The sequence below is a fragment of the Hypanus sabinus genome, chromosome 2 (genome assembly GCF_030144855.1).
Source record: "Hypanus sabinus isolate sHypSab1 chromosome 2, sHypSab1.hap1, whole genome shotgun sequence".
NCBI classification, from domain to species: domain Eukaryota; kingdom Metazoa; phylum Chordata; class Chondrichthyes; order Myliobatiformes; family Dasyatidae; genus Hypanus; species Hypanus sabinus.
Window position 1 is genome coordinate 186,114,555 of NC_082707.1, and position 19,846 is coordinate 186,134,400.

A 19,846-nucleotide genomic window follows, 5' to 3' on the forward strand; every position below is an offset into this window, starting at 1 on the left:
CCTGTAACTGCTGGGTATCATCAAGTTGTACAGTTAGTTGGCCACTGTAAATTGGTGCTGGTATGTACAAACAGTAGGTGAGTGGTAGGAATTGGGGCCATTGATGAGAATGTGGGGAGAATAAAAAAAAAATGAATGCAGGATTATTTTAAATGGCAGTTGATTGTTGGCATGGACTCAATGGGCTGAATGGTCTTTTTCTGTGAAGTATCTCTCTATGATTAATCTGACTATAGCAATTTGATGTTGGCAAGTCAACCCTCATACTTTTTTTTAAAGTTTGTCTCTTACAAAAGGCCACTTGTCATATGTGTTGTATTTGTCTATACTTTATGTTACTATTACAAATAATTCAATGTTGCCTGAAAATGCTTTTCCTTTCTGAACTCTCTGTTGACTTCATTATATTGAACCTCCTTACATGTTTTGTTCATGTTCTTGAATGGGCTCCAGTGTTTATCATACATAAAAGAGCTCTTGTGTTCCTTTGATTAATTGGTGACTTAAAATAGTAGGTACATATGCTAAACTCCAGTTGTTTGGCACCTTTTTGTCTTTCTAATTTCTGTTATCCTCAAATTTGACTTGTTTTGAGGTGTATAATATTTTCTTTCTGAACTAGAAAAAAAGTTCAGTCCTTAGCTTAAACTGTTTCAGTTGCACTCTGTTAAGAAAGGACCACAATATTTTTTGTAATTCCCATTTAAATCATTTAATTTGCTCATTATTTATTATGCCTGTTTCATCTTTATTTCCTTTTGACATCTGGGCGCCAGTGGAATACTTCATTCTTTTTCACATTCTTTTGATATTTTAATTTAATTCCTCTTTGGCCTCCTAATTATGTTTGTTGCCACTTCCACTAATATTTCACTGATATCCTTTTTTGAGCTACCCTGCTGAGTGTCGATTCATTCTAGTAGTGTCAGGGGGTTATAAGGCACAAAACAAAACAAAAATTGTTTACCTGAGCTTGTCCTATTTGCTTGAGTTTGTCCCTCTAACTTTTCCTATTGATGTACCTGTCTGTCTGAATGTCTTTTAAATGTTGTAATTTTATCTGTCTCTACCACTTCTTCTGGCAGCTCATTTCGTATATTCACCACCTTTTGTGAGTGTGTGTGTGGGAAGATCTTCCTCTCTCATCTTAAAGCTATGCCCTGAAGTTTTGGACTCCCCTACCTCAAGGGAGAAATACTACAACCTTCACTCTGCCCCTCATGGGTTTTATAGACCTCTATTGGATCATCCCCCAGGCTCCTTCATTTTAAGGAAAATAGCCCCATCTTAGCAGTACTCACAAAAATGCTGGAGCAACTCGGCAGGACAGGTAGCATATAGGAAAAGAGTACAGTCGAAGTTTCGGGTGTTGTTCGGATTTCCAGCATCTACAGATTTTCTCTTACTTGTGAATAGCCCCATTTTACCAGTTCCTCTTTATATCTCAAGCATTCTAGTCCTTGTAACTACCTTTTGACTATTTCTGCATCCTTTCCATTAGACCATAAGGCATAGGTACAGAATTTGATCCATTGAGTCTGCAACATCATTCCATCTTAACTGATTTATTTACCCTCTCAACCCCATTTTGCTGCCTTCTCTCTATAATCTTTAACATCCTTACCAATCAAGAAACTATCAACCTCTATTTTAAATATATCCAATGACTTGGCCTCGACAGCCATTCGTGGCAATGAATTCCACAGTTTCAGCAGCCTCTGGCTGAAGAAATTCCTCCTCATCTCTGTTCTAAAGGGATATCTTTCTGTTCTGAGGCTGTGCCTTGTGGTCCTAGGCTCACCCACTACAGGAAATGTTTTCTCCACATTCATTCTATGTTGGTCTTTCAATATTTGATAGGTTTCAATGAGATTCTCCCCCCCATTCTTCTAAAATTCAGTGAATACAGACCTAGAGGCATCAAACACTCCTCAACTATTAACCCTTTCATTCTAGAGATAATTTTCTTGAACCTTCTTTGGATTGTCTCCGATGCTAGAATGTCCTTCCTTAGATAAAATGTTCAAGCTTTGTACTCTTAGTCATTTGGTCTGAACACTGGTGTGTATGAACTTAAAAATAAATCTGCTTGGGATGTGGACTGCCGTACCGAGAACTCCGCTGTTGCTACTTCTCCCCATTGGGTACCTGGTACTCTACTCTGTCCTGCGATGCCTTTGGCTTGGTGTGAAGGGTCTGCCTGTGAGGGCTGGTTTTGAGGAGGTGATTGCTGCAGCTACTTGATTCTGCGATGTGAGGCCTTTACAACCAATGAGGACCCAGTAATAGATAACCTTTAGCAGAACATCATACTCCACTTGAGTAATCACATTAGTATTACAGACAGGACCTGCTGCATGTGTTGATGGCTCACTTAGGTCTTGTAGTTTCTCTCATCGTCTCCTCTTGGATGAAATGGAAACTGCTGTCTCCCCTCTTTGTTTGGCTGCACAGTTTTACAAGAAGAAGATTACCTTTATTTGTCATATGTTCATCAAGCCATACATTGTTGGAGTCAAATGAAATCAGCGAGGATTGGGCTGGTCAGCTCACAAGTGTCAACGCGCTTCTGGTGCCAATATAACTTGTCAACAATTCACTGACCATAACTGTACACCTTTTTTGGAATGTGGGAGCGAACTGGAGCACTCTTGTCATGGTTCTCCTTGGTCTGGAGATTCCTCAAGCTTGGTGATGGTCACCTGCAGAGGGCGGGGTTCCTGACACATCGGCATGCAGCAACAGAGAGCATAGAACTTTGTGGCAGATTCCCCATGCTGCTGTGCTGTTAGTAGTGCACATATATATTTCTGAACTTTTTTTTATTAAAACCCTGTTAATTTACTTACATCTGTTGATACTATGTTTCTATACTCCTTTCTGATTCCCTCTAATCTGACTCTTCTAATGCCATTTTGTTCTCTCTTTATCTTTAGCTACTTTGTAATGTGTTGCATTCACAGTTACTTGGGTTCCTATATTTGTGCTATTAGCTTCAGATTATTTTCTATTATCAGCTTTGGCAGCATTTTGTTCTTTGTTGGGATTCTTGCATTCAAGTTCAGAATGTTCCACAGTGAAAATGTTGCTTATCCTTTATCGTTTATTTACACTTCTTGCCATTATAAATGGATTGTTAAACCCGTTGTTTTCATGTTATAATGCTTCCAGTTTTACATTTTTTTCTCCATATTCCTCCTTTATTTGACCCTTAGAATATCTCAACCAGTACAATCTTTCCTTTTCCTTTTATCTCAATTCATATGGATTCTTTCAGCCCTTTTAGTTGCATGCATTCTTGCAACTGCCATAATTCTAATTTACATTATAACCCTGCCCATCATTTCTTGTTCTCTAACATTTCCATGTAGTGCAGAATTTAATTGTCGATCCCATGTTTTCATAATCATTGTGGTCTCCATTTTAATTACTGTCTTCAATTCCCCAATTTGATGTTGATTCTCTGTGGTCTGCTTTGTAGGCAGATTAATATGCTGTTATTTTTCACAACTTCAGTTTTATTTTTCTTTCTACTTTCCATAAACGTCTTTGTTCTCCAAGTATCAACCTTATTTCTAATGCTGTTTTCATTCTTTTTATTCTTGTTCTTTATATTGCAAATATGTCTAACATTTCCTTTGCCTCTTTAATTGAAATCCACTTCTTAACAGTCTTTGAACAATTTGTGAACTTTTGTTTCTGATCTCCCTTATTTAATGTAAAGTGAATTTAACTAATTTTGTGTTTTCAGTAGGTCATCGATATCGCCCTACCTCGCCCCTCAGGGACCCTGGAACTTACACAAAATCAAGTCTCAGAAGGTCTAGATCTGCTTCTGTGAGATTTGTAGATGAGACTGAGCCACTGAATCATGTATGTAAAAACATCAAATGCAATTCTGCCAATGCCCATTGTGTTTAGAAACTTGGAGTTCTGGAACCTGTTTGCCTCTCTATTCCTGACTTATCGTTTTATAATTTCATTGATTTAGTTTAATTATCTAATCTCAAAATTGTCAGTTTGTTTCCCATTGTGATTATCTTAGCTGTTTAATAGATACATGAACATATACAGTACATTGATCTCAAAAATTGTTTATGTGGTAAAAGAGACAAAAGAACTGTTGGACATATTAGCGACTTAAATCAGAATCAGGTTTATATCAGTGGCATGTATTGTGAAATTTATAATCTTAGCAGCAGTAGTACAATGCAATACATGAGAATATAGAAAGAAAAAATGAGTAAAACAATTGCAGTAAGTATATATTTGTATATTAAATAGATTAAACATAGTGCAAAAACAGAAATAATATATATTTAAAGTAAGTGAGCTACTGTTTATGGGTTCAAAGTCCATTTAGGAATTCTATGGCAGAAGGGAAGAAGCTGTTCCTGAATCACAGTTGTGTGCCTTCAGGCTTCTGTACCTCCTTCATGATGGTAACAATGAGAAGAGGGCATGTCCTGGGTGATAGGGGTCCTTAATAATGGACATCGCCTTTCTGAGGCACCGCTCCTTGAAGATGTCTTGGATACTACGGAGGCTAATACCCAAGATGGAGCTGACTAATTTTATAACTTTCTTTTATTTCTTTCGATACTGTGCAGTTGCCCCCCCCCCCACCCAATACAGACAGAGATGCAGCCTGTCAGAATGCTCTCCGTGGTAGGAGTATTCAAGTGTTTTAGATGACAAACGAAATTTCTTCAAACTTCTAATAATATGTAGCCATTATCTTGCCTACTTTATAGCTACATCAATATGTTGGGACCAGGTTAGATCCGCAGAGATCTTGACACTCGGGAACTTGAAATTGCTCTTTCTCTCCACTTCTGATCCCTCTAAGGATTGGTTCTTGTTTTCTTGTTTTACCCTTCCTGAAGTCCATGATTAACTCTTTCATCTTATTGACATTGAGTGCAAGATCATTGCTGTGACACCACTCAACTAGATGGTATATCTTGCTCCTCTGCGTCCTGTCATCTCCATCTGAGATTTTACCAGCAATTATTGTATCATCAGCAACTTTATAGATGGTATTTGAGCTCTACCAAGCCACACAGTGATAGAGGGGGGTAGAGCAGTGGGCTACACTCCTGAGGTGCGTCAGTGTTGATCATCAGTGAGGAGGGGATATTATCACCAATCCGCATAGATTGTCATCTGGTTAGGAAGTTGAGGATCCAATTGCAAAGGGAGGTACAGAGGCCTAGTTCCTGTAGTTTATTGATCAGGACTGTGAGAATGATGGTGTTAAATGCTGAGCTATAGTAACGAACAGCATCCTGACTCATGTAGGTTTTTTGTATTGTCCAGGTGATTTAAGGCCATGTGAGAAGACATTGAGATTGAGTCAGCCCTAGACCTGTTGTGGCGATAGGCAAATTGCAGTGGGTCCAGCTCCTTGCTGAGGCAGGAGTGAGTTCTAGCCATGACCAACCTCTCAAAGCATTTCATCACCGTAGATGTGAGTGCTACTGGGCGATAGTCATTAAGGTAGCTTGCACTACTCTTCTTCGGCACTGCAATATTTGTTGCAGGTGGGACCTACCAACTGCTGTAGTGAGAGGTTGAAAGTGTCCTTGAATACTTTCACCAGTTAGCACAAGTTTTCAGATCCTAACCAGGTACTTCATCAGGACCTGCCACCTTGCAAGGTTCAGGTGCAGCAGGGATCTTCACAGCCGTAGTTAGTTTCTCCCCTTCAAATTGGGCATAGAAGGTGTTGACTCATCTGATAGTATATCATCGCTGCCATTCATGCTATTGGGTTTCACTTTGTAAAAAGTAATGTCTTGCAAACCCTGCCTGAGTTTGTGTATCCGATGTTGCCTCCAACCTTGCTTAGAATTGTTTCTTCACTCTAGAAGTAGCCCTCCACAAGTCAGACCTGGGATATGTACAGACCTGAAAGAAGAGGGATGAAAAGAATGAACAAAGTAAACAAAGAAATAAGGATTGATAGCTGGGGCACAAAGATGACTGTAGAAAGTAGCAATAAAATACAAGTCAAAAGCTGATGTGTGTTGGCTCTTTGCCTTTGTAAAGTTCAGCTTTTGAATGGACTTACTGCTATTCCAGTTCAGACTAGAGGTAATGTGAGTGCTTTGCACCTGGTTAATACTGTATACCTACCATCTAGGTTATGCCAGTTATATCTGAAGACGTTAAAGTTCTCCATTTCAAGTTGGTATTGATAGTTTTACTATAATTATATGGCTTCTTAATTCATCAGACCATATGCCATTATTGGGAAAAGTTAAACACAGGGCTTTCTAATCAACACCTTGCTGTGCTTAAATATGATGGTCTTGGCAAATTCCTGCTCACCCAGCCTGGAGTATCTAACTACCTGTCACAGGAGTTCACTTCAGCTATCCTGATGACAGCCTGCATCCAGCCCCAGACCTGTACTCAATGAACTATATCCTTTGGACAACAGCCTTGAAATAGGACACCCTGAGGCCATCTTCATCATTGCCAGTAACTTTAACCAGGTCAACTTCAAGAGTGTTTTACCAAATTACTATCAACATGTCTTCTATCCCTTGACATTGCTACACAACCATCTAAGATGCTTACGGAGCCACCCCGGCCTATAGTTTGGTAAATTAGATAATCAGGCTATGCTTCTTCTCCCTGGATTCAAACAGAAGCTGAAATGTGAGGACTCAGTACAGAAAGTTGCATGGTGCTGCTCTGAGGAAACAGATGAGCTTCTCATTGATTGCTCTGAGTGGATAGGCTGCTCCATGTTAAAAAAGCACCACTCTGCTAGATGTGTATGTCGCCACCATCATTGGTTTTATCAGTAGGTGTTATGAGGTCTGTGTACCAAAGAGGACAAACCCGGTGTTTCCAAACCAGAAAAAGTGGATGAAACTGGAGATCTACTACCCTACTGAAGCCTAGGTCTGGGCATTTAAATCAGGTGACCTTGAGCTTTACAAAAAAATTGAGATATGACCTTTGTAAAGCTATCAGGGATGCCAAGAGACAATACCAGACCAGCCATCAGTTATTATCATAATAATAACGGTGCAGTTTTCATAAAGATTAGTTGCAGCATGACTTACAAGCTATAATGGGCTACAAAATGAAGTCAGACAGCATTTCTGACAACTGTGCATCCCTTCCTGATGAGCTTAATGCATTCTATGCATGTTTTGAATGGAAGGGGATTGGAATAGCACCACTCACTCTGAAAACCTTCCATGCACCTGTACCCATTTTCATCAATGCAGATGTAACGTCAATCTTCCAAAGAGTGAACCTGTGGTAAGCAAATCTGGTTTGGATGGAGTCCCAAGATCCCATGCAGATTAGGTGGCAGGGACACTTGTGGACATATTTATCCCCATTTCAATCTGAGGTTCCCACTTAGTTTAAGAAGATCACTATCATCCCAATATCTAAGGAAAACAAGGTAAAGCTTTTTTTAACAACTGCCATGTGGTGGTGCTGACGTCCACCATCATGAAGCGTTTTGAGAGGCTGGTCATGGCACACATCCACTCCAGCCTTCCAGATAACCTCTACCCACTGCAATTCACCTACTGCTGAAACAGGTCTACAGGGGATGTCATCTCCCTAGTCCTACACTCATCTCTAAAGCATCTGGACAGTAAAGGTACTTATGTTAGACTACTGTTGACTACTGTAGTTTCAAGCAAACTCATCTCCAAACTCCTATATCTATAATTCAGCACTTCCTTTTGCAACTGGATGCTTGACTTTATTTATTTAGAGATATAGTACAGTTACAGGTCCTTCTTGCATTACAGAACATGAAATTATGAACATGAATACAAGTAGTTAACTTGTAATTTCAGCCTGCTGAAATTTTGTCTTTCTACAGGTGCACTCTTTACATCAGTCACTGAGGGACCTCAGCAGTGATCAGCTACGGCTTGGAGGAGAAATTGATCAGGAAATAGCTCGGAGAAATAGGTATAAAATGTTTCTATTTGGCTCAGTTTTATTGCATAACCGGAAGTAACAAGTATGCTTAAGGAATTAGATTTAGCTATTTCCATAAAATCATTACCTTATCAAATCAGTCAGCATTATGTTTGCCAATCTAGTGTGTATTTTGAAAGGTTTCCACTTGCAGTGCCTATAAAAAGTATTCACCCCCCTCCCCCGGTTTTCATGTTTTACAACGTTGAATCACAGTGGATTTAATTTGACTTGTCTTGACACTGATCAGCAGAGAATGATTGTTTCATGATAAAGTGAAAACAGATCTCTGCAAATGTTCTAAATTAATTAAAAATATAAAACACAAAATAATTGATTGCATAAGTATTCACCCTTTTCAGGTCAGAATTTAGTAGACGTATCTTTGGCAGCAATTACAGCTTTGATTCTTTGCTGATAGGTCTCTACCAGCTTTGCACATCTGGGCACTGCAATTTCCCCCCATTCCTTACAAAACTGCTCAAGCTCTGTCAGATTGCATGGGGATCATGAATGAACAGCCCTTTTCAAGTCCAGCCACAAATTCTCAATTGGATTGAGGTGTGCACTGTGATTTGGCCACTCCAGGGCATTAACTTTGTTTTTTCAGCCATTAGTGTGTAGCTTTGGCTTTATGCTTGGGGTCATTGTCTTGCTAGAAAACAAATTTTGACCCAAGTTGCAGTTCTCTTGCAGACCTCATCAGCTTTTCCTCCAGGATTTCCCTGTAATTTGCTGCATTTATTTTACCCTCTACTTTCACAAGCCTTCCAGGGCGTGCTGCAGTGAAACATCCCCACAGCACGATGCAGCCACCACCATACATACTTCATTGTAGGGATGGTGTTTTTTTTGATGATGTGCGGTATTTGGCTTATGCCAGACATAGTGTTTAGTCTGATGGTCAAAAAACTCAATTTTGGTTTCATCAGACCATAGAATATTCTTTAGAGTCTCCCACATGCCTTCTTGCAAACTCTGACCAAGATTTCATGTGAGGTTTTTTTTTCAACAGTGGCTTTCTCTTTGCCACACTTCCATAAAGCTGTGACTGGTGAAGAACCAGGTTAACAGTTGTTGTATGTGCAATCTCTTACATCTTGGTCACTGACGCTTGTAACTCCTTGAGAGTTGTCATGGGGCTCTTGGTGGCCTCCCTCACTAGTCCTCTTCTTGCACGGTCACTCAGTTTTTGAGGACAGCCTGCTTTAGGCAGATCTACAGCTCTGTGATATTATTTCCATTTCTTGATGATTGATGTAACTGTACTTCAAGGGATATTCAGTGACTTGGAAATTTTCTTGTACCCATCTCCTGAATTGTGCCTTTCAATAACCTTTGTTTGGAGTTTTCTATTGTCTCATGGTGTAGCTTTTGCCAGGATACTGACTCACCAGTGGTTGGACCTTCCAGATACAGGTGTATTTTTACTACAATCATTTGAAATACCTTGACTGCACACAGTGATCTCCACTTAACTAATTACGTGAACTTCTAAAACCAGTTGGCTTCACCAGGATTGATTTGGTGTGCCATGTTAAATGAAGTGAATATTATGCAATCAATTATTTTGTGTTTTGTATTTGTTAATAATCTGTATCACTTTGTAGAGATCTTTTTCTGTTGATCACTGTCAAAAAAAAGCCAAATTAAATCCACTGTGATTCAATGTTGTAAAACAATAAAACATGAAAACTTCCAAGGGGGTTGAATACTTTTTATAGGCACTGTTCAAGGTCCAAGAGATTTTATTTTAAATATTTAATTTAGTTAGATTGTTAACTATTGAGCAGTACAAAGTTGAAAGTACATTTATTACCGAAGTATGTATGTATTATACAACCTTGAGATTCATCTCCTTACAGGCAAATATCTCCTTATATAAAAACCCATTATATAGGAACCCATAAAAAATAAGAAGATTGTCAAACACCCAATGTACAGAGGAAAGAGATACAAAAAACAAATTACGCAAACAATAAATTAAACAAAAAGCATTGAGAATGAAAGTGAGTCCACAGACACCAGCCTCAGTTCACTGCTGAGCTGAGTAAACGTTGTGGAATAATGAGCAAAACTGGCCTGACCTTTGCCTCTGGTCCCAACATCTTTTCTTTTCAATCTGGCTTTGCGTTTAAATCGTCCAAACATCGGGTCATTCCTGGCTCTAGGATCTGGGCATTGTTGCTACAATACTTTGCAAATCAGTCTGGCGTTTAGTTTGATCAAACCTCACTCTTGGTTTAGGTGAATAGGCCTTAACTCTTCCTTGTCTCTACTTGTCCTGAGTTTGCCTCACCTCTGTTTGCCTTGACCTCATCTTGATTTTGCTTCGCAATCTGCTTGCTTTGACCTTCGACAGCCTTATCATCGCTCACTTTGACCCTCAACTCTTCCTCGCCTCCGACCGCCTCTCGATTCTTTGCGGTGATCGTTTACCATAAATTTGACTAGGGAAAAGTGTTATTAATAAAGCGTTTAGTTGTATTCTTTGTTTTGTTTGCTGCTGACAAGTAGTAAACCAGTAGCGTAATGTGATGCTATTATAGTGCCCATGACTGGGTTCATTTCTGCTGCTGTACACGGGGAGTACATTATCCCCGTGACCATGTGGCTTTATTCTGTGAGCTCTGTTTTCCTCCCACATTCCAAAGATGTATTAATTATTAGGCAATTGGTCACATCAGTGTAACTGATCAGCATAGGCTCATTAGGCTGGAAGGGCCTAATGAGCCCCTAGTCAATGCCCACACTGGATCAGCTCCACACAATAAGGGTAGGTAGTGAATGGCCATGCCAAGTCAGGTATCTGTGGATTGGACCTTGTAAGTGGAAACCTTTCAAAATACAAACTAGTGGATGTTGAAGGGTGTTAGCCTTTATTAGTTGTACTTACCAAATGGTTTGAATGCAGATATGTGCTTGATGATAATGTAGGTGTGATAGGCCGAAGGGCCTGTTTTTATGCTCTATGACTCAATGAGAGAAAAATTGACCTGACTCAGAATTAGAGCCATAAGACATAGGAGCAGAATTAGGCTATTCAGCCCATTGAGTCTGCTCCGCACTTCCATTATGGCTCATCCCGAATCCCATTAAATCTTGTGCACCTACCATAAACGAGAAAATCTGAAGATGCCGGAAATCCAAGTAACACACACAAAATGCTGGAGAACCTCAGCAAGCCAGGCAGCCTCTATGGAAATGAATAAACAGTTGACAGAGGGACTGGAGGAAAAAAAAAGATGAGTAGATTTAAAAGGTTGGGGGGAGGGGAGAGAAAAACATAAAAAAAGGTGAAAACAAGAGGGATAGAGATGAAGTAAAGAGTTGGGAAGTTGATTACTGAAAGAGATACAGGACTGGAAATGGGGGAAATCTAGTAGGAGAAGACAGAAGGCCATGTCAGAAAGAAAAGGGGGTAGGGACACTAGAGGGAGGTGATGGGGAGGCAAGGAGGTGAGGTGAGAGAGGGGAATGGGAATGGGGAATAGAGAAAAGTGGGGATATGCCTCTTGACAGTAGAGGAGTGGGACTGGGAAATGGAATTAAAATGGGTGGCCACTAGGAGATCCTTTTTCTAGTGGACTGAACATAGGTGCTCAGCGAAATGGTCTCCCAATCTATGTCGGGTCCCACTGCTATACAAGAGGCCACAGCAGGAGCACCAGATACCATAGATGACTCCAACAGACTTACAGATGAAGTGTTGCCTCACTTGGAAGAACAGTTTGGGGCCCTGAATGGTAGTGAGGGAAGAGGTGTAGGTGTAGGACTGCTTCGCCGAGCACCTGCTTTCTGTCCGTGAGAAAAAGGGATCACCCAGTGGCCACCCATTTTAATTCTGCTTCGCATTCCTATTTTGACATGTTAGTCCATGGCCTCCTCTACTGTTGCGATGAGGCCACACTTAGTTTGGAGAAGCAACTCCTTGTATTCCGTTTGGGCAGCCTCCAACCTGATGACTTGAACATTGACTCTTCAAACTTCCAGTAATGCTGTCCTCTTTTTTTTCTATTCCCCATTCCCATTTCCCTCTCTCACCTCATCTCCTTGCCTGTCGATCCTTCCTTCTAGTGCTTCTCCCTCTTTTTCTGTCTTCCATGGCTTTCTGTCCTCTCTTATTAAACCTCCCCCTTCTCCAGCCCTGTATCTCTTTCATCAATCAACTTCCCAGCTCTTTACTTCAGCACTCCATCCCCCCCCTCCCAGGTTTTACCTATCACCTTGTGTTTCTCCCTCCCCTCCCCCACCCCTTTACTCTGATTCCTCATCTTTTTTCTCCAGTCCTGCTGAAGAGTCTCAGCCCAAAACGTCGACTGTACTCTTTTTTTTCCATAGTTGCTGCCTGGCCTGCTGAGTTCTCCTGGCATTTTGTGTGTGTTACCCATATACCTGCCTTCTCGCCATATCCTTTCATGTCCTAACCAGTCGGGAAACTATCCACTTCAACTTTAAATATACCCATGGACTTGGCCTTTACTGCAGTCTGTGGCAGGGCATTCCACAGATTCACTACTCTCTGGCTAAAAAAAATTCTCCTTACCTCTGTTTTAAAAGGTTGCTTCTCAATTTTGAGGCTGTGCCCTCTAGTTCTGGATATCCCCACCATAGGAAACATCCTCTCCACAACCACCTTATCTAGTCCTTTCAGCATTTGGTAAGTTTCTGTTAAGCAGCCACTCATGAGGCTACTTAACATGATAAAATCCTGTGGAGTTACAGGAAAGATACTGGCATGGCTTCAGGAATGGCTGACAGGCAGGAGGCAGTGAGTGGGAATGAAAAGGGCTTTGTTGGTTACTGGTGACCAGTGCTATTCCTCAGGGCTCAGTATTGGGACCACTACTTTTCACATTGTCTGTGATTTGGATTATGGATTTTTTGGGTTTGTGGCAAACTTTGCGAATGATATAAAGATAGGTGGAGGGGTAGGTAGTGCTGAGGAAGCAATGCTATCACAGCAGGACTTAGACAAGTTGGAAGAATGGGCAAGCAAGTGTCAGATGGAATATGATGTTGGGAAATGTACGCTAATGCTTTTTGGTAAAAGGAACAATTATCTATTATCTAAATGGGAGAAAGTTCAAACATCGGAGGTGCAGAGGGACCGAGGAGTCCTCATGCAAGACTCCCAGAAGGTTAATTTGCAGGTTGAGTCTGTGGAAAAGAAGGCAAATGCAATATTAGTGTTTATTTCAAGGGGAATAGAATATAAAAGCAAGGAGATGATGCTGAGCCTTTATAAGACACTAGTCAGGCCGCACTTGGAATATTGTCAACCGTTTTGGGCTCCATATCCCAGGAAGGATGTGTTATTAGAGAGAGTCCAGACAAGGTTCACAAGGATGATTCCGGGGTTGAAAGGGTTTACATTTGTCCCCTCTAGCCTTGAGGTGGCTATCTCTCTGTAGCTCCTGTCTATCCCCTCACTTTCCCTAGCAAGCCGAAGGTCATTGAGTTGCAGCTCCAGTTCCTTAACACGTGGTCTCTAAGCAGCTCCATCTTGATGCGTCTGGAGCAGATGTGGCCAATGGGGAGGCTGGTAGTTTCCCAGAAATCCCACATCTGACACCCAGAACAGACCACTGGTCTTGTTGACCTGACCCCTATTTTCTTAAGAGTTAAGTTTTTAAATAAAAGAAATAAGGAATGAACTTGTCTAGTTACCTTGACCCTGCCTGTTCTCACTGAAGCCTGTTCACATGAAATTTTTTGTGTGGTAGCAGCAGAGTGCAAGACGTAAAGCTACTGTAAATTACAAAATAAATAATGTTCATGGGCTGATATCCTGACAGTGAATTGGGAGGATATTCTGAAAGAGCTTGGGTGATATCTGCAGCATTTTGAATGGCTTCTTTAAAAGTTGAAAATTCGAAGTAGATTTATTATTAAAGTACATGTATATTACCATTATACAACCCTGAGATTCATTTTCCTTTTCTTGCAGGCATAATCAATAAATCCATAATAGAATAATAACCATAGTAGAATTAATGAAAGACTGTACCGACTTGGGGTACATGTAGTGTGTAAAAGCCAAGAAACTGTGCAAATACAAAAAGAAAGAAATAATAATAATAAATAAACAATAAATATAGATAATTTGAGATGAAAAGTCCTTGAAAGTGAGTCCATAAGTTGCAGGAATATTTCAATGATTTGGTGAGTGATCTCCTCTGATTCAAAACTGACGGTTGAGGGATGATAACTGTTCCTTAATCTGGTGCTGTGAGTCCTGAGGCTCCTATACCTTCTTCCTGATGGCAGCAGTGAGAAGAGAGCATGAGCTGTAGTGTGTGTGGGGAGGGGGAGGGAGTATCCCGGATTATGGATGCTACTGTCCTGCGACAGTGTTTTGTGTGGATGTGCTGAATATGGGGAGAGCTTTGCCTGTGTTGGACTGGGCTGTATCCATTGCTTTTTGTTGGATTTTCCTTTCAAAGGCATTGGTGTGATGTAGCCAGTCAATGTATTCTCCTCTGCACATCTGCAGAAGTTTGTGTCAAGGTTTTACGTGTCATGCCAAATATAAATACGTAGTCCAAATCTCAGAAGCTTTCATGAGTTCATTGACATGAAATAATGTTCTCCTCTTTGGAGGGAAGGAGGTTGAGGGGTGACTTGATTGAGGTTTACAAGCTGCTAAAAGGGATAGATCAAATGGACAGCAAAAGACTTTTTCCCAGAGTGGTAATGGCTTATACTACAGGGCATAATTTTAAGTTGATTGGAGGAAAGTATGGGGGGGGGGGGGCGATGTCAAAACTAATTTTTTTTACAGAGTGTGGTGGGTGCATGGAGCATCCTGCCAGCTAAAGGCAGACCCATTAGGGATATTTAAGAGACTCTTAGGTAGGCACATGGATGATAGAAAACGGAGGGCTATGTTTGAGGGAAGGGTCAGATTGATCTTATTGGTCATGTATGTAGATGATGTGATGGCTCTTTCAACAGCTTTGCTTTGTTCTGACAAAACTACAACAGGAGAGGTTCATTAACTTTGTATTGAGAAGCGCTAAATCACTTTTGAATGTGTAGGGCGAGAAAAGGAATTTGATATTGTGATTGTTATTTATTTTCAAGTAGATGCTATCCAATTTTTTTTCCCCTATTGACAGGGCTGATAAGGAAATGAGAACTGCTATCGATTCATTGTCGGAGAGAGTGCGAGAAACTTCCGGAAAAGAGACTGTGAGTGTTGTTCGGTAGAAGTGTATTCCACTCCATGATGGATCGATTGTTTAATCTATTACTCAGAAATAGCCTTCTGTTGGTTCAATTAATTTTCATTTTGGGTATATTTAACTGAAATTAATCTATCATCTTGGTATGATTATCGTTGAAGTATTTTGATCCCTATTTTAAAAAATAATTAAAGCAGTGCATAGGAATGATGGGCAGGTGGACTCTAGTGTGTCCTTGCAGGGTGAATGAAAAACCAGGTCATTTGGGAGACTTGGGCTCACAGACACAAGAGATTCTGCAGATGCTGGAAATTTTGAGCAGTATGTGCAAAATTCTGGGGGAGCTCAGTAGGTCAGGCAAGAAATTAACATTCGATGTTTTTGACTGGGACCTTTCATCAGGTCATAGAAGAAAGCTAGTGCTGTTTTTGTTGTGAAAAACTGTAGTAACAGCTGATTGAGCTGATTTATAGTGTGTGACCAATACACAGGTTCAGTCCTCACCTTAGCCTTATGATAGTTAAAAGGGCAGCTGCAGATGGAATAAGGATGACAATGTACTGTCTTTGGAGTCCTTGTTTAAGGAGTCAAATGAGGTCTTCATGAAAACCTACTTTCTTCTTTAGACAAGCCTTCTGCAAAGTAGGGACCGGGTAACCAAGTCTTTCTATCAGAAGTCAGAAGCATGACAGAATACTTGCATTTGACTAGGTGAAATTCAGATCCAGTAACTGTTGAGCTCAGTTCCATGCGGAATAAGCCATTCCATTTGCCAATGTAAACAGCCATCCCCTTCACACTTATGTACAGTGAATGAAGGAACTCGGTCCAAAATGTTGATTTGTTTATTCCTGTTTGATTTGCTGATCTCTCCCCTCCCCACTGCATTTTGTGTGTGTTACTGTGAATCTCAGGCTGTTTTGAGTTCAAGGGTGCTGTCAGGTTGAATGTTGTTTGCAGTTCAATTTCTAAGTGTCCATACTAGGGGAAAATAAACCATGAATTTCTGTTCTTCATTAAATGTTGTAGATACTAATTAGAATCTAAATGGACCTCTTTCATGTTGGTCAAAATTAATGTAGCTTGTAATGATGACAGCAAGGAATTAAACATTGTTGACCTCCTCCACCTCTGATTCCCCCAGTGAGGATAAGATGACTAAAAGCTTTGCCTGCTGAAATGGTTTGTTAAGAGCTTTATCTCTCAATCAAATGTTGAGAGATCTGATTGCTTGCCTAGAGAACACACAAGAAACATAGAAAAAGAAAGCCTTTCAAGCCTGTTACACAATTCTGTTATGTATCTTAAAACAATTTGGTCCTAGAACCCATTATTTATACTTGGCAAATAAAAACCCATTTGTCTTAGTTTTGGATTGACCTCCAATATCCTCACGCATTTTGGGAAGAGAGAACATAAATAGGAGTAGGAATTGGTCATTATGCCTTTCAACCTGGTTCTGACATTGTATATAACCACAGCCTTGGCTTTACTCTTCTACTCACTTATAACAGAGCAAAGTGAATACATACAAAAGAAAACATTTGTTTCATCAAATCAGTTTCCACCCTCTCCCTTCCCTCTTCTTCCATTCCCCACTCTGGCTCCCCTCTTACCTCTTCTCCTTACTTGTCTATCACCACCATCTGGTGCTCTTCCTCCTTCCCTTTCTCCCGTGGTCACTCTCATCTCCTGATAGATTCCTTCTCCTTTAGCCCTTTACCTTTCCACCTATCCCTTTCCCATTCACCTGGCTTCATGTATCACCTGCCATCTTGTACTCCTTCCCCTTCCCTCGCCCCCACCACCATATACTGGCCTCTTTCCCCCTTCTTTTCCAATTTGGTTAAAGATTTTGACCTGAAACATTTGACTGTTTATTCCTTTCCGTAGATGCTGCCCAACTTGCTGCTTTCAGCATTTTGGATATGTCATTCTGTTTCGTCATTCTATTACATTGAATTGGATTTACTTTTTACTACAACAGGATATTCCAAAGATCCATGGCCCTGGAAGAAAATAAATACTGTCTCATCTCTATTTTAACCGAGCAGTCCCTTTTAAAACTGCCACCCTAGTTCTAGGTTCTCTACCAGATGGGACTGCCTTTCGGCAGAAGTTGTTGGTTCAATAAGATTACTTCTCCTCCTTGTAAATTTCATCAGGTAGGAGGTACAGAATCTTGAATGCACACACTCAGCAATTCAGGAACAGCTTCTTCCCCTCTGCCATCTGATTCCTAAATGGACATTGAACCCTTGGATACCGCCTCACTTTTTTTAATATTCAGTATTTCTGAGTTTTTGCATGTTTTTAATCTATTCAATAGATGTATACTGTAATTGATTTACTTATAAATAATTTTTTTTGCTTCTATATTATGTATTGCATTGAACTGCTGCTGCTAAGTTAAATTTCATGTCACATGCCAGTGATAATAAACCTGATTCTGATCTGATCTGACAACTTGCTCATTAAGAAAGTTGCAATTCCAAGAATAACTAGTTCCAATGCAGTAAGGAAACCTAAAGCTTTTCACACTGTTTCAAGGGTGGTTCATTGTATGGTATCTTAGTAAATACTTTCTGGAAATCCTAAACCAGTAGCTCTGCTGGCTACCCTCTATCCACTGCTATAGAGTCAGAGTATCATAGCATAGTCCTTCAATCCTCCTAGTCCTTGCCGAATATCCCTTTAATGGAGGCTTATAGGCAAGTTCATGGTATTGTGCAACATCCTCTGGTTGTGTCATGACTTGGCATGAGTACAGGAATGACCAGGAAAAATCTCCAGAAAGTGATGGATTTGGCCCGGTATACCACAAGCAAAATCCTCTAGACGAATGGTGTACAGATCTGGACGGTCTGCCATTGTTTTTTTAAATAATTAAAGTGGAGTATGATTTCCCAGTGGCAACCCATTTTAATTTGACTTCTCATTCCCTTTCCAACATGTCGGTCCCTGGCCTCCTCTACTGCTATGATGAGTCCACACTTTGATTGGAGGAGCAACATCTTATTTCATCTGAGTAGCTTCCAACCTAATGCCATCAACGTCAATTTCTCTAACTTCTGGTAATTTCTCTCCCACTTCTCTTTTTTTATTTTCAGCCCCCATTCTAGCTCCCCTTTTCCCTGTATCTCTTCTCTTCTCACCTGCCAATCACCACTCTCTGGTGCCTCTCCTCCTTCCCTTTCTTCCATGGTCTAGTGTCCTCTCCTATCAGGCTCCTTCTTCAGCCCTTCACCTCCCAGCTTTCTATTTAACCCCTCCCCTACCAACCCACCTCTCTCCCCCTTAACTACCACTTGCCAAATTGTACTTCTTTCCCTCCCTCCACCTTCTTATTCTGGATTCTTTCCTCTTCTTTTGCAGCACTGATGGAAGAGTCTCAGCCCAAATTATCAATTATTTATTTCCCTCCATAGATGCTGTGTAACCTGTTGAGTCCCTCCAGCATTTTTATGTGTTGCTCTGGATCTCTAGCAACTGCAGGTTGGGGAATGGGGAGTCTGATACGAGAGGGTATCTAGGAATAATGGTGCATAGTTCCCTGAAGGTGGAATCTCATGTGGATAAGGTGGTGAAGAAAGCTTTTGGTATGCTGGCCTTTATAAATCAGAACATTGAGTATAGAAGTTGGGATGTAATGTTAAAATTGTACAAGACAATGGTAAGGCCAACTTTGGAGTATTGTAGGAAAGATGTCAACAAAATAGAGAGAGTACAAAGGAGATTTACTAGAATGTTAGCTGGGTTTCAGCACCTAAGTTACAGGGAAAGATTGAACAAGTTAGGTTTTTATTCTTTGGAGCGTAGAAGGTTGAGGGGGGACTTGATAGAGGTATTTAAAATTATGAGGGGGATAGATAGAGTTGATGTGGATAGGCTTTTTCCATTGAGAGTAGGGGAGATTCAAACAAGAGGACATGAGTTGAGCGTTAAGGGTCAAAAGTTTAGGGGTAACATGAGGGGGAACTTCTTTACTTAGAGAGTGGTAGCTGTGTGGAATGAGCTTTCAGTAGAAGTGGTAGAGGCAGGTTCGATATTGTCATTTAAAAAAATAATTGGATAGGTATATGGACAGGAAAGGAATGGAGGGTTATGGACTGAGTGCAGGTCAATGGGACTAGGTGAGAGTAAGCATTCGGCACGGACGAGAAGGGCCGAGATGGCCTGTTTCTGTGCTGTAATTGTTATATGGTTATAGAAGACCATGGAAGAAAGGGTAGGGGGAAGAGCACCAGAGGGAGGTGATGGGCAGGTAAGGAGATAAGGTGAGAGAGGGAAATAGGAATGGTGAAGCGATGGGGGAGATCAATTACTGGAAGTTAGAGAAATCAATGTTCATGCCATCAGGTTGGAGGCTACCCAGATGGAATATAGGGTGTTGTTCCTCCAGCCTGAGTGTAGCCTCATCGTGGCAGTAGCAGGGGCCATGGACTGACATGCTGGAATGAGAAGTAGAATTGAAGTGGGTAACGAGTGCTGCTTATCGACAAGTGCCGTATCTGCCCCTACACCAGCTCCCTTGCTACCATTCAGGGCCCCAAGCAGTCCTTCCAGGTGAGGCAACACTTCACCTGTGAGTCTGTTGCAGTCATCTACTGTATCCAGTGTTCCCAGTATTAGTGAGACCTGATGTCGATTGGGAGACTGCTTTGCTGCACACCTGTGCTTCATTCGCCAGAGAAAGC

The 19,846-nt window shown here is 40.9% G+C and overlaps 1 protein-coding gene across 10 annotated transcripts in view; it reads left to right on the forward strand.

The window, feature by feature from the left end:
* The window catches only part of LOC132389065 (centrosomal protein of 128 kDa), a 611,990-nt gene that overhangs the window by 15,106 nt on the left and 577,038 nt on the right, over positions 1 to 19,846 (forward strand). For 8 of the 10 annotated variants that reach the window (XM_059961488.1, XM_059961481.1, XM_059961513.1 and 5 more), the window contains exons 5-7: positions 3,752 to 3,873; positions 7,862 to 7,953; positions 15,084 to 15,156. In XM_059961488.1, the coding sequence (XP_059817471.1) occupies positions 3,752 to 3,873; positions 7,862 to 7,953; positions 15,084 to 15,156 (287 nt within the window). Of the gene's footprint in view, positions 1 to 3,751; positions 3,874 to 7,861; positions 7,954 to 12,472; positions 12,623 to 15,083; positions 15,157 to 19,846 lie in introns of those variants that run through there. The other 2 variants (XM_059961494.1, XM_059961544.1) reach the window with 2 other exon arrangements.